At 29.1% G+C, this 14,860-nt stretch overlaps 3 protein-coding genes across 4 annotated transcripts; 1 reads left to right on the forward strand and 2 right to left on the reverse strand.

Moving 5' to 3' along the window:
* The first annotated feature begins 478 nt into the window (after positions 1–478).
* Positions 479–3,630, forward strand: L(2)k09913 (transmembrane protein 53-like lethal (2) k09913). 2 transcript variants are annotated; one of them, XM_074241079.1, is made up of 6 exons: positions 479–909; positions 1,727–1,914; positions 2,157–2,435; positions 2,646–2,914; positions 2,995–3,172; positions 3,263–3,630. In XM_074241079.1, the coding sequence occupies exons 2-6, from the start codon at positions 1,822–1,824 to the stop codon at positions 3,407–3,409; spliced, it is 966 nt and encodes a 321-aa protein (XP_074097180.1). In that variant the 5' UTR covers positions 479–909; positions 1,727–1,821; the 3' UTR covers positions 3,410–3,630. The 2 variants fall into 2 exon arrangements, with proteins under 2 accessions (XP_074097180.1, XP_074097179.1); XM_074241078.1 differs by having other exon boundaries at positions 1,739–1,914.
* Dbp45a (putative ATP-dependent RNA helicase Dbp45A) lies at positions 3,492–6,068 on the reverse strand. The gene is made up of 4 exons (XM_074241077.1): positions 5,864–6,068; positions 5,557–5,750; positions 4,464–5,337; positions 3,492–4,029 (listed from the first exon to the last, which is right to left on the reverse strand). The coding sequence occupies exons 1-4, from the start codon at positions 5,934–5,936 to the stop codon at positions 3,791–3,793; spliced, it is 1,380 nt and encodes a 459-aa protein (XP_074097178.1). The 5' UTR covers positions 5,937–6,068; the 3' UTR covers positions 3,492–3,790.
* Positions 6,069–6,684: 616 nt separating this feature from the next.
* On the reverse strand, positions 6,685–14,425 carry Hmt4-20 (Histone methyltransferase 4-20). Its single transcript, XM_074241058.1, has 4 exons — positions 13,939–14,425; positions 12,767–13,000; positions 12,015–12,670; positions 6,685–11,917 (listed from the first exon to the last, which is right to left on the reverse strand). Exons 2-4 carry the CDS (start codon positions 12,979–12,981, stop codon positions 9,450–9,452), a joined length of 3,339 nt encoding a protein of 1,112 aa, XP_074097159.1. The 5' UTR covers positions 12,982–13,000; positions 13,939–14,425; the 3' UTR covers positions 6,685–9,449.
* Between the last annotated feature and the right edge of the window lie 435 nt (positions 14,426–14,860).

Below are 14,860 nucleotides of genomic sequence, written 5' to 3' on the forward strand. Positions count from 1 at the left end.
AGCTTTTATCTTCAAAAACGTCAATAGTTAAAAAAATAGAATGCAATTTAACAAGTCATTATTTAATAAAGTCAAATTAAAAATTCGTCTTGTGATTTAATAAATATAAAAATATTTATTTATTAAATCACGTTATATAAAATTTATGCAAAAATACTCACAATTTTTATTTAATGTATATATACTCGTAAATATTTTATTATCAATAAAATGTCCTATTTATCAAAAGTGATTTTCATATACATCACGCGCTTACATTTCATTACAGCATTTTGTCCCTTCTTCTGAAAATAACAACACACTTACATTTTACAATTAGCCATTACAAGTATGAGCATGTCTATGTGTATAACCTGCAGTTCAATTGTATTTTTATTTGCGTGTCTTGACGACAAGTAAAGTAGAGAGAAAGTAGCGTTCAGCGGCCGTCAGCAGCCAGTATCTTGCTAGCTGTCGTCCGAGAACAATTGTTTTAATTACAAAGTAGTCACAATAAATTCAAGTAATTTTTTTCTTTTCAAAGAAACAATTATTAATTGGATTAAAATATTAATTTTTGCAAAAAGTAAATAAATGATCAGTCGACGTTGACATTAAATACAAGTCACTGACCATAAATATATAAATAAATAATATAAGTGAATACGCAGACGTTTATTTTTTGCGTTTTATTTTTAAGCACACACAATACCTTTGTGTATATCATTTCTATTGATGATAATTATTTTCGACTCACTTTGTACGCATGTACGCAGCAATAAATGCATGTGTGGCATCCTGTCACTTGTGTGCTGATAAAAAAATTAGTTTGCTGATAAACGAAGATTCAGTTTTGCAGTGGTTGTGTTGATTAAAAAAAAAAAGAAAAAAAAACAATTAAAGTTTCATTGTTCTGTCACTTGTGACGAGGTAAAAATTTATGAGTATATTTTTATTTATCAAGATCAAAAATATTAGTATATTAAGTGGCTTAAGTTAATAAAATACTACAGTGTGATACTTTTACTTTTATTTAACTTTCTCAAATAAAAATTAGCAATCTTAATTTTTTAATGTTTTAAAAAAATTATTTTAATAAAATTGAATTTAAAATTTTTTTTAAAAATTTGTTTTGAAAAAATTATTTTAATAAAATTGAATTTTTAATTTTTATATTTACATGCAATTTTTTTTTGTCATAAATTATTAAATAAATTTTAATAACTTTCTCATTTTATTATATCACATGAAATTCAAATACTTGATCTGAAGTTTAAATGAAACTGGTTATAAAATTAAATGGACGATGGTCTTCAGCCTTCGACTTTGACCATCTCCAATTTATTTATTTGATATTGATTAATTGGTGTTTGAATTTAAAAACTTTTAACATGTAAATAATTTTTATTTTAATTCTACTCTTATCTTCATTACTATTGTAAATTATTATTATTAAATAAAAAAGTCTGCGGAAAGTAAATTACGTACATAGAGCCCTATAAACTAGTTTGATATAATATATAATATAAAAATAGAATATTGTCTTGAGGCCACTTAATATATTTTGATAAAATATGTAAGTATTTATCTTATTACACTCAAAAAAAAAATTAACTTGAATCAAGAAAAAAAATTTCATAGTTAAAGAATTTTTCTACTCAAATTAAGAAGATAAAATTTTTCAAAATTATTCAAGTAAATATTTTTTTTCTGTGTAGTTATTCATGATACTTACTTTAAATTATAGTTATTGTTTCAGTTGAATAAAACTCCAGCAAAAAGTTCAATAATCTTTAAGTGAACTGTTGCTGAACAAGGAAGTGAAAGACTCATTGTCGAAAGATGTTTTTCATGCGAGCTGTCATTTTTTCTGCTGTTAAATCCCGCTGGGCTGCCTTCAGGCAATCGCCATTAGCTGCAAAGAAGCACAATTTGGTAAAAAAATAAATTATTTAACAACCAGCTATTTACTACAATATATTTTTGTACCTAATATTTAATAAAAATTAAATTAGCTGACATCGGAAAATTTGTTAGTATTTTTTTATTGAAAAAATTATTATAAAAAAATTAAAAGAAAAAATTTAATAATTTACTTGATTGTAATTTAATTGTTAAAAAAAAAAAAATTTAAACGTCGACTAATTTTAATATCATAACATTTAACCTTTTTGCAGTTATTCGGATTCGTAGCTTGCAGACTCGTGTCGACTCATCATATCAGCAAGAATATCGAAGTTATTTGTCAGGATGATAAACCTCCGACTATTGAGAAGCCTTTCAGTTTACAACTGGAAAAAACTATTGACAGACCACTGCTTGTTATTTTATCCTGGTTATTTTCTAAGAGAAAACATGTTATGAAGTTTGCTAACTTGTATCTTGAACAGGGCTTTGATGTTGTCACGGTCAGTGTCACTCCTTTCCAACTGATGTGGCCCGTCAAAGGTACTCGGGTGAGTAAACATGTTATTGAATGAAAATTAATTCATCAAATGTTTAATAATTTTTGTAACAAATAAATTATGGCAAAAAAATTAAAAATGCAATTTTTAAAAAATAATTTTTTTGGAGCCAATTTTTTTGTTAAATAAAATTAAAAAATTATCAAACGATTGGTAACTGTTTTAATTGATGCTAAAAAATAAATTTAATTGTCTTCTCAGTTAGTAGCAAAAGATCTGCTGACATTCTTGGATCGAAACACAAGCTATCAACAAATAATGCTCCATGGATTTTCAATCGGTGGTTACATGTGGGGCGAGTTGCTCGATTATGTTCATGAAGATCGCGAAAAGTATAATCATGTTATTGATAGAATTGTTGGACAAGTTTGGGACAGTGCTGCAGATATCACAGAGCTTACTATAGGCACAGCGAAGGCTGTTTTTCCAAACAATGAATTGATGCAAAATATCGCTAGAAAATATTTGGAGTATGTTATTCTTAATTTATAAGATGTTATAATTATTTTAAAATTAAGTTGCTTAGTAAATTGCTTAATTAATTTTCCAGGTATCATTTGAAGACATTCCACGAGCAAGCGACAAGGTACTACATAAGATCTAGCCAACTTTTCCATTTAAACCTTGTACATGCTCCGGCGTTGTTTTTATTGAGTAATACAGATCCAGTTGGTACAGTAGACAGTAATATGCGAGTTCGTGATTCATGGGATTCGCTTGGTATACTGGTAAGTTAATTAATTTATTTATTTATTTATTTATTAAGATCAGACTTGTTTAAATAAAAATTTATAAATTTATAAATTTATTTATTACAGACTTATGTTAAAATATTTGAAAAATCACCACACGTTGGACATTTTCTCAAATATCCCAAGGAATATGTTAGAGAAATTTATACATTTTTGGATAAACTAAAGATGATTAAAAATGAAGAAAAAATTCGCGCACGTATACAAGCATAACCTGACGATAGAAAAGATAAAAAAAAAAATAAATAATAAAAAAGGAAAATAATTATTCAATAAAACGATCTAATATTGTTAGTTTAATTATAAAAAAAATTAAAAAAAAAAAAAAAAAACGAAACTTAAATTTCGTTTTGTGATTCGAAAATTAATTTAAAAGTGTGCCTTATATTTTTATGATTAGAATTTAAAATAAATATATAAATTGACTTGTTGAAGAGGTGTTAAAAAAGACTTATATAAATTATTAATGATCGAGGGATATGGTTATAATTAGATAAAACTTTCCTATATAATTGAAAATATATAGATTTTTGTACTTGTCATATAATCAGATGATATATATAAATGTAATAAATAAAAAAAAAAAATATATAATCATACATCTGTTAATTTATTTTCTATAGTTTTAATTGTTTTCATTTTTTTATCTTTTTTTCTGTGTTTTTTCTTAGGCGCTAGAATTTTATCGATTTCTTCATCAGTCTTACCTTCCATTATTAATTTTTTTCGTTTATTAATCATTTTTTTCTCATAAAAATCTGTTTCATCTAACACTATCTCAGCTTCACGTTTTGTTGTTGATACTTGAGTAAATATAGTCGCTATTTCTTTTTCTGTAATGAAAAAAAAAAAATATATATATATATATATATATATATATATATATATATATATATATATATATATATATATATATATATATATATATATATAAATATATTTATACATTAGGGTGTGCTAAAATGTCTCTGGAAAATGCAAAAAAAAATTTTTTCTTTAAACTAAAATTTTTTTGGACTTGGAAAAAATAATAGAATTTTTATTATACGCCCTTAAGACATCCGAGGTGAATCCCGGGAGCCATAAGGGTGTATAAAATTTTTTTTTGCATTTCAGCACATTTCGGACAAAAATACGGCAATTCCTGAAAAAAAATTTTTTATACGCCCTTATGGCTTTTAACCGGGACCTTTTGGCGGTATACGCCCTTATGGCATCTGTAACGCGATATGTATTCATAAATTAAAAACTATCAGTAAATAATTACCATCAACTTTAAATTCTTGAAGCTTAGTTCCAATAAGTTCTTCAATCGCGTGTAATAATTTAATATCATGAGGAGTTATTAAACTAATAGACATGCCACCTCTTCCAGCTCTAGCAGTTCTACCTACACGGTGAATATACTCTTTCGGAACATTAGGAATAGTATGATTAATAACCAGCTCAACAAGAGGAATATCAAGACCTCGTGAAGCTACATCCGTGGCAATTAGAATTTTAACACAATTAGACTTGAATTTGTTGAGCGCCGACAGACGTTCGCGTTGTTTTATCATAGCGTGCAGAGCCACATTTTCAAATCCCACTGTGTTGAAAGTCATAGACAATAACTGACAGTTCTTGCAGGTGTCTGTGAATATCATGATAGATCCATTAGGATTTATTCCCTTGAACGTTCGAATAACTTCTACGAGATAAGCGTCTCGTACGTCTCTCGGACAGACGACGTAACGCTGGTCCAACTGTTTGACAGTAGCCATCCCACTGTCATCTTGGTCTTCAAACTGAAAAACATTATTGCGTGCTACTTGCTTGACCTGTTCTAATGCGTCTGTCATTGTCGCACTGAATAACAAAGACTGGCGTTGCTTGGGCAGCGCTGCAAAAATTGTTTTTATTTGCTCGTCAAAGTCTCCACCCAATAGTCTGTCGGCTTCGTCCAGCACCACAAATTTTAGCTTGTTCAGCGAAAAAGTATCGCAACTTTCTAGGTGATCTGCTAAACGGCCTGGTGTCGCTACGACTATGTGAGGCCGCTTGGATAATTCTTGGGCTTGAGTCATCATGTCCATTCCTCCTAACACCACAGTTGTCTTTAAATTTATTGGTTTTCCTATTGCAGTAAATTGTTCTCCAATCTAAATAAATTTAATTAAAAAAAAATTCACTTGAAAAATACTTTTGAAAATTTCCACTAATTATTTTTTTATTAATTTTCACATGAAAAAAATTAAAAAAAAATTTTTTTATCATGATTTTATTGCTATTAAATAATAAAATAATTTCTAATGTCTGTTAATTTCAGTATCATGTTCATTCAATGTATTTTATGTAAAATTAATTAATTAAAAACTTACTTGACTCGCTAATTCTCTTGTTGGTGTCAATACAAGTGCAAATATTCCGTAGGGGTCTTCGCATAATTTTTGTACAATCGGCAAAACAAATGCTAATGTTTTACCACTACCTGTTTTAGCACAACCAATGCAATCACCACCGGCTAATATTCTTGGGATACAATTTTTTTGAATTGGAGTAGGTTTTTTCACACCTGAAAATTAATATAATACTACCATAAATAAATAGAGTTTATAGTTCTTCAAGTTTTTTACTTGTTAAATTTTTTTAAAAATAAATATTTTTAAAATTGTTATGGTTACTTACCTATCAGACTACACTGTTTAACTATCCAAGAATTTAAATTTAACTCTCCAAAAGTATTTATTTCTCCACTCATTATTGGAAAATATTTATTTATAACTTTTAAACAGTAAAAAAAATTATTTATTAATTTTTGGGTGACAATAATAGTCCATGGATATGTGACCGTAGGTTAACACGTGTTGTTATTTTGAAAATAAGTTAGATTTTAGGTTATGTCACTTGTGTATTTAATGCGCTGTTGTATTATTATATACTATGAGTAATGCCAATATTGACTTATTTACTGTTTATTTACTTCTATTTAAAATAATGTGATTTTTCGGAGAAATTGTCGAAGTAAATTAATTTTAATTAATTTAACAGACATTTCATCTTTTTTTTAATTTTTGTGACAGATAAATTAGATAAAAAATAAATTGACATTTAGAAATTAAAAAAAAAATACAAATCCAATTTTTTTTTAAATAAATTTTTTAATTTTTTTAAACAAATAAATTTCTTCCAAAAAATTGCATTTGTAGTTTTTTTAAATTTCTAAATGTCAATTTTTTTTTGCTATAATTTATTTGATAAAAAAATTCTTAAAATTATAAACTATCTGCTGTTAATTTTCATAAAAATTAAAAGAAAAAATTCCACATGTAGTAAATAATTTAAAAAACAATACGTGCAATTTTTTAAAAATATTTTTTTATTGCTAATTAAATTTATAAAAAAAAATTAAAAATCTTTCGCTATCGGCTAATTTTATTTTTATAAATAAAAATAAAAAAAATTGCAAGATAAGTAATAAAGGTTTGATGAAAAAATGAAAAAAGCCATTATAATTAAGTCTAATTTATTGTGATTACTTTAATTGATAAAAAATAATAATGACAATGTACTCTCCTTTTCTTTCTTTTTTCATTTTCATTTCCTCTGTAATCATTCTCATGGAAATTTATGCCATTTAGCATAATATGTAGTATCATACAATTGTTATAATAATTATCGTAATTACAACGTACGATAATATATAATTCCTGATAAATAAAAAATAGAAAGTTTTAGTTTAAATAAAAAATAATTTTATGACATTCAGTTACATTCACATACAGCTAAATCGAATTTTTTTTTTTTTTTTTTTTTTAATTATATTGATAAAACAATTTTTACAAATAGCCGAAATTTATTCGTGATGCATAACAAGAACTAGCTTGCAATATTATGTTTTTACAACCAAAAATGAATTAATAAAAAATGAATTAATGTAATAATAATAATTATAATGATAATAATAGTAACTGTTAATATTATTTATAGGAATTAAATTAATTAACGATGGTACAATTTACTTAATGTGAATATGTATTACAGTAACAATTAAAAAATTTTCTAATGGCAGTGACAGAAAAGATCTACTATTTATGTTTTGTTTTTTAATTAATTAATTGTATAATAATAATCATAAGCGCGATTTTTATAATTATAAATAACCCAAAAATTAATCGCACCCATTATTCCAAATTCACGAAAATTCAATTGTAATTTTATTTGTCAAATTATTTAATTCAATCAATTTTTCAATCTTTTATGCCAATTTTTAATGATATTAAATTAATATTATAATTTTATTAATTTTAAGAATTAACAACAAATATCGCAGAATAATAAGCAAGTCATGTTTTATTACATTCAATGCGAATAAATCATTTTTTTGCTATAAAAAAAAAAAAAAAAATTATCAACAACGGATGTCCATGACTTGATGAAAAATACTAAATAATATTTGTTTTTTTACAAATAATGAAATTTCGTTTACATTGACTACTTCCCGACATTTTTAATTAAATGAAAATGAAAATTCATCATCAAGAATATAATAGTAAATTTAATTGTACTTATAATTAATATTTGATCGTAAATCTTGTTCGAAAGTGATTTCATAATTTTGGATTTAAATACAATTTTGAAATAACATTGCGCGGGACATTTATATCACAAAAACTTTTATTTTTTTTAATTTAATTTTAATAATTAATTTTTTTGTATGAGGAGCAAAATCGAACAATGATTTTTTTTTTAGCTCCCAAGAAGAATCAACTAATCTATTTATAATATCAATAATAATAATTAATAATAGTAATAATAATAATTAATAATAATAATAGTAGTAGCAGTTAAATTCTAATGACCTTTTTACATCGCACGCCACCGAATTTATTTATTTATTTATTTATTTATTTATTTATTTATTTATATATATAATTATTCATTAATTAATCAATTTTTTTATTTATACGTTTATATGATTTATCAATTTATTTTATTCTACTGTACGGGCAAAAGAATTATTTATTGAATGTAATTAATTATTTTATTATTATTAACCGTACTTATTTTAATTCATCTTCAAATAAATCTTTAATCCGATTACAGGAAAAAAACAATATGACACTGACCATCATCCCAGATTATACTCATTGTAATTTAGATTATACTGGCTACTATCTGAATTTTTTTTTTTTCACTCAGTATAATCTAGGATGATATCCAGTGTCATCTTGTTATTTCCGTGTATAATTCAATTATTAATTAATAATTGGAAATAAATGAAGATAAACTTTTTTAGATACAAATTATTTAATTAACAACCCAAAAATTATATTTTGTTTATAAATTTAATTAAATAATTGCATCGTGATTACATACGATAAGTAAAAATAATAATAAAAATATTTTATACTGTATTGTGAAATTGACACATTAATATTTGGATTTTATGTGCACGTAAGCATTAAAATAAAATAATCCATTAATTTTACAGTATAAAATAACAAACTATTCACCTTAATAATCAATTAATAAATGTTGTGGTTATAAAATTGATGCATAATAACATCAAACATGCACAAATCCAAATATTTTTTTCGTTTGACATTAAAGAATTTAATCATCAATTTTTTGCAAAATTGCGTTTTTTTTTCTTTTTTATTTTTTTTAATTAAATATACTCATCGAATTGTTTTAAATTTATACGAGTGCTATTTACAATTATTGCATAACATTTGTATCTCGCATTGTTTCTTTAATAATTTCTAATGCGAGCAAATGAATACTAGTGCTAACTATTCATTTTAACTAATTGTCTCATTAATACTATATTAATATTATACATAATATGAGTAAGATTTTTTTGTTTAATCATAATAATAAAAACTCTAAAGATTTTATTATCCACCGAAATTAATCAATCTTATTCATTTTAATGGGGAGCACTACTGGGATGGTCGAAAATATAAAAGGTGATTTTCGGAAATTTTTTTGACAGGGAAAATAAAGGAATTTGGAGATCGGGTTTTTTTTTTTATTTTATTAAGGGTACATCTTTAATAAACCCTGAATAAAATTAAAAAAAAAAATCCGACGCTGAAATTCACAGTGGTGCTCTCCCTTAATTTATGCCGATATAGGAAAGAAAAAAAACTCGAGCCAAATACCTGCCATAACTTGAAAGAAATCATTCGTATTTATTATTTAATCTAATAGTAATATTAAATAATCAATAAACCAATGAATTAATAATAAATCACTGTGATTATAATTGTTAAGAGTGGGGCAGGTCAATAGTGTGAGTTTCATTCCCGAAAATCAGTCGCAGTCTCTTCATAGGCGGGGGAGGTGGTGGATCGAGATTAAACTCACGTCTCTTGTGCCTCCTCTCGCGATCTCGAGTCTTGTGTTTCTTTTTGCGTTTAACCGAGCCCTCGACACCCTCGACTCTCAGCACTTCGTACTCGGGTTCAAAGCTGTCCTCGCTGAGACTAGTCCCAGACTCAACGAGATCATCAAGTACAGGTGAACGCTTCATACGTAAGGTCAGCTTTAACCTGCCACCAGGTCGCTCAGGAGTCGTCGGACACTCACGACAAAGTGTTTCACTTTGCCACTGACCTTCAGGTACTGGTACTGGTTTACGTGAATGATTTGTCGTTTCTTTAGGATAAGATTCCGGCGAACTCAGCTGTTGTCCGCCCGCGTCATTAGTATTAGTATTATTACTACCACTTGCAACATCAGTAACATTAATCAAAGCAGGCTCCTTAGTTGGCCAGGGCTCTTCGCGGATCAAAACAGGTGGTTCATTTTTACCACTCAACTCGTGATTGTTTTTCAATGACTCACTCAACTTAATGTTTGAATTATCAGTAACACGAGAGTCAATATTTTTACGTCTGATAATGTCAATAGTGTCACTGATATTACTTTCATTGTCATTGAACTCATAAATGTCACCTTGAATACCCGAGTCATCGTCAGCAGCACCCACTACCGTCGATTCGCTGGTCTGCTCTTTAATACACTCTTCTCTTCGTGAACTTCTGGTCAATCTGCCGTTCGTCCTAACCACTCTACCACTTCGTACCTTTTTACCACGCTCCTTGTCAGTTACACTTACCGGATCTTTAGCTTTGCGAGTTTTAACGCCCCCGGATCTGCTGCCGCGTTTGCTTTTTCTTCTGGACCTCGGGCTGGCTTTTTCGACCGTCACCGAGTACGCTGACGAGCCCGAAGAAGAAAACGAAGAGCTGGATGAAGACGATGACTCAACAAATGGTCTTTTTAACGTCAAACTACGCGTGTCTTCAGATTTTTTACCGCTAGATTGATCCTTCCATTTATTAAAATCTTCATCGGATTTATTTGACTGACTTCCTTCGCTGTAACCCGAGTCAAATTCTTGAACATCTTCCACTGTTTCCTTTTTAGAAAGTTTATCATCACCCGTTATAATATTATCGCTGAATCTCGCGTGCTCTCCTACGCATGATCGGGCTGTTTCGTCATTAGCTTTAGCACTAGAACTAGAACTAGAGCTAGTACCCGAGTTAGAGTTTTTAGAAGCATGCATCGTAGAGTCAAACTGCCGATCGGTAAACTCACTCTCCGCGGGCGCTACTTTAGCGTCTATCTGAAGATATCTCTCAGTTTGACCTTCACCTTCACTGTAATTTGTTTTGCGAGGTGTTTCACCGAGTGCAGGTGATTTTCTGTGCTCGATGTCCCGTGAATCTCCCGATGACTGGAGAAGCGATTTACGTCGTCTAGTCATACCTGTAAATGAAGTATGACTATTGCGCCAACGTTCTGCTGTCGATGTCGTATTATTAGTCTGCTCTAAATTATTAGGATGCAATAATTTTGAGTCTTTGTCTTGAATCTGCTCAGTTACGACTGAATCCGTTAAATTATTCTTCTTAGACTCTATTGCTACTGCTGCTGGAAGACCATGGACATTATTATACGATTTTTCACTAGAATTATTATCAATTTTAGATGAAGGTACGGTGTTGTCATTAAATTCATCGGTTTCATTATTAGAAGCTTTTGTTAAGACTGAGCAAGTATGTAATTTAGTACTATCGTTATTTAAATTATTATTGAGAGAACCCGGTGGATTTTCTTTAGATTCCTCAGCTAGACTATCAATCGTTGTACCATCATACTCGCTGTTATTTTTATTACTACCGGTATGATGAATCGAACGTTCATCAATACTTGCTCGGTTTCTCTTTGTAGCCGTTCTCTTTTGCAGTCTCGATGCTCGCAGGCTCTGACCATTGTTGACATTTACATTATTATTATTATTATTATTATTATTATTATTATTATTATTATGATTATTATTAGTGTTATTATTATTGCTCTCATTTTTGGTAGTCTGTTGTTTATTACGTAGAGTCCGCGTTCCAGGACCAATTATTGAGGACGGATGAGGTCTCGGAGCTTGCAACGATTGTGTGTTATTAGTATCTTCGGGGATAATTGGTTGTTGTTGTGTTATATCCGAAAAACGACAGCCTTGAGCGATAAGCAACTCCGCGTCATATTTAGTTAATCCTTTACGACGTAACTCCTTTATACTGAGAGATTGTGGTGCCACAGCTGCATTACCAACAAGTACGGCATTTTTTTCCGTTAGAGCACCGTCTGCTTGGTGCTTAGAAGATCCGATAGGTTGCTGTCGGTGCTTCGTACGGTTTATTCGATTGTCTGTTTCCCTGAGACGATATCCTGCAATAATTAATTTTTTTTTATTTATCAAATAAAAATTATGTTGTATTTATTTAAATTATTGTAACGAAAAAAAAAAAAAAAAAAAAATATTTACCTGTAGATAATTCATCTCCAGGTTTTTGACTTGCAAAAGCACCAGTGCCTCGTCTTTCGCAAGTCTCGCATTCACAGTAACAGTTTCCATCGCCAAAAAAATCTTCGCCGTAAAAGCAAGTGATTTCTTCGCCGACTTCAATGTCACGCAGTACTTTTACACACGCAGTGTCCCTTCCAGTAGCAACAAATTTACAATTAGCGCGGCAGTCGTGATTTATGTAAGCAGCAGGTCCAAGCCACAGCTGAGCGCAATTTTTGCGACAACTGAACATCACGGAGAAATCATTTTTTCCTGGATGCAGCAGCGCAGCCTCTTCTTTCTCGCTCAATTCAGCGATGCAGCCGACGAGACAAGGAATTTTGTCGTGCTTCAACCACTTGCGTGTTGCGCATATCTTCGCGCCCTTCTGCCCCTCAAGCGAATACCTGTAGCACGGCTCGATAGCGAACCCAGAATCTTTGTCGAAAATCCTCAAATAACGATAGACATGCTTCTGGAGATTCAATTGCTGCTGCTTCGATTTAGCGTGCGGCAGTCTTGCTCCCCAGTCGCTACCCATCAATTTTTTGTATGTTTTTTCATAATTCTGGGTCTGGATGAAATCTGTTATCACTTTCCGAAGCTCGTCTTTGTTAGCTTTCAATGGTCTATACCTAAATTTAAAAAAAAAAAAAAATTATTAAGTCTCAAAATTTTGTTATAAAAAAAAAAAAAAAAAAAAAAAAAAATTTTTTTTTAATTTCCTGTACCTGATGTTCATTTTATGTGAAACGAAACCCAAATAAGGGTCCAGCACAAGAGAGGTTGCAAGGTCGTCATTATCACAGAGTTCCTTAGGCGTCATGCCACCAGTGCCACCGCTAACTCCGTTTGGTTGCATCTTGTTGCCTACCGACCCTCCCAATCTCCTCTCCTGCTTCCGCGCTGCAGCTGACCCCTGAACTGACAGACTATCTACCACCATTCTGCAACCTTTACACTCACTATAAAAAAAAAAAAAAATAATAATAATAATAATAACAATAACATAACAATACCTTATTTAAAAAAAAAAAAAAAAAAAAATTAATTTAATTTTTTATTTTCATTAACATGTTTAAAAATTTATCAACTTCATTCATTTATTTCTCACTCACACATACATATGATTATGACAATAAAATTAGCCGACATTTAAAAATTTTTAGAATTTTTTTTATTGAAAAAATTTCACATGAAGAAAATTTTAAAAATTATAAGTGAAATTTTGTATAAAATATTTTTTTTGTTCTAATTTAATTTAAAAATCTAAAATTGTTTAACGTCGGCTAATTTTAATGCCATCATATGATTGTATAATTACGGACCAATGCAAATATACGATTCCGTTGATATAAACAACGCAACATCGTGCTCAATACATAATCAATTAAAATCATAATAACAGATTCACTTAGTAATTGTCTGATAAAAATATATATTTTATCAATTGTCAAACTTCTAGTCACAACGTCACACCATAATTATTTATCTTAAAACTCCCGTTGTAATTTGAGGGGTTTATTATTTTCTGTGGTTGGAGTTGTGACTACTGAATGTCAATGGCAAAAAAAAAAGAATTGATCGAGAAAAAATAAAATACTCGAATAATGATTGTAAATTATGACGCGGTGGAGTATGATGAGTAAAATAAATAAAAATGAATGATAAATAGTATTGCAAGTGTCAGTGTGTGACTGTCTTATGGATTTACTAATTTTGACAATTCTGACACGAAAGAATCTGGCGACCATGCCTTGAAATGTTTAATGGCTGCTGACGAGCTTGTTAAATTCACTCATTGAAGCCCCAATAACGATTAATTTTATCCTCACTGTGAAAAGGTCTCCTAGTAAACAGGTAATTATTACAAAGAGTGTAATTTATTGACACAAATACGTACCGTAAAGTGCCGCTCCTCGGAGAGGAGCTCCCACATTTCGTCGTTTAATCACTTGGCTTTTTTGGAACGCTAGGAGGACGCGTTCCGATCTATCATGGCAGATTGACCGCAACACTCACCCACCAATTTACTATCAACAAGTTTGGTGTATCAACCATAAATCTACCAGCCGATTTATTGTTTTATTAACAATTACGGGTAATTTTTAAAATAAAATTAAACGTCAGTTCAGTTGAGATAGTTAACAATAAATTGTTGAATAATGAACGTTTGGGAACTACACGAAATCGCGTACGTCATGCCTACTTTTCTCACGAGCATGCCAATCTGGGGAGTTTTTTTTATATTATTATTATTTTATTATTGGTTTAATTTACCACAGTTCATCGCGTTCTGACATTGTCAAAAATAATAACTTTTTTTTATTTATTTAACCTGTCATTTACGGTGACACAATATTCTTATTTTATCACCCTCAACACTGGTAATTGTGTCGTTAATTTATTTTACGATGGTTATCCAATAAAATTATTCTATAGGATATTTTGTTCCGTTAGTTTATTTTTTAGTAACTTCAGAGTGGCTAGACTGCGTTGCCATGACAATACGAAGGCGTCTTAGCCAGTCAGACCGTTGCTTGGTAACGATTTTTAATTCGTGATTTTTGGCGCGGAAAATTTAAATTTATAACCAATATTTTTTGTGATACTGAAGTTAAATGACAGCAGACAAATTTTTTTATTTTTACAACAAATTGATTTTTATTAAAAAAAATACTTTTAAAAATTTTTACAAGTGCAATTTTTTATGTAATTTAAATTAGCCGACATCTAAAAAAATTTTTTTTTTTAATAAAAAAATTATTATAAAAAAATAAAAAAAAATTTTCAATTGTAAAAAACTTAAAAAACAATGCGTGTAA

Source organism: Cotesia typhae, unplaced genomic scaffold (assembly GCF_013202065.1).
Source record: "Cotesia typhae breed Kobodo isofemale line unplaced genomic scaffold, CoteBio_Ctyphae contig_33, whole genome shotgun sequence".
NCBI classification, from domain to species: Eukaryota; Metazoa; Arthropoda; class Insecta; order Hymenoptera; family Braconidae; genus Cotesia; species Cotesia typhae.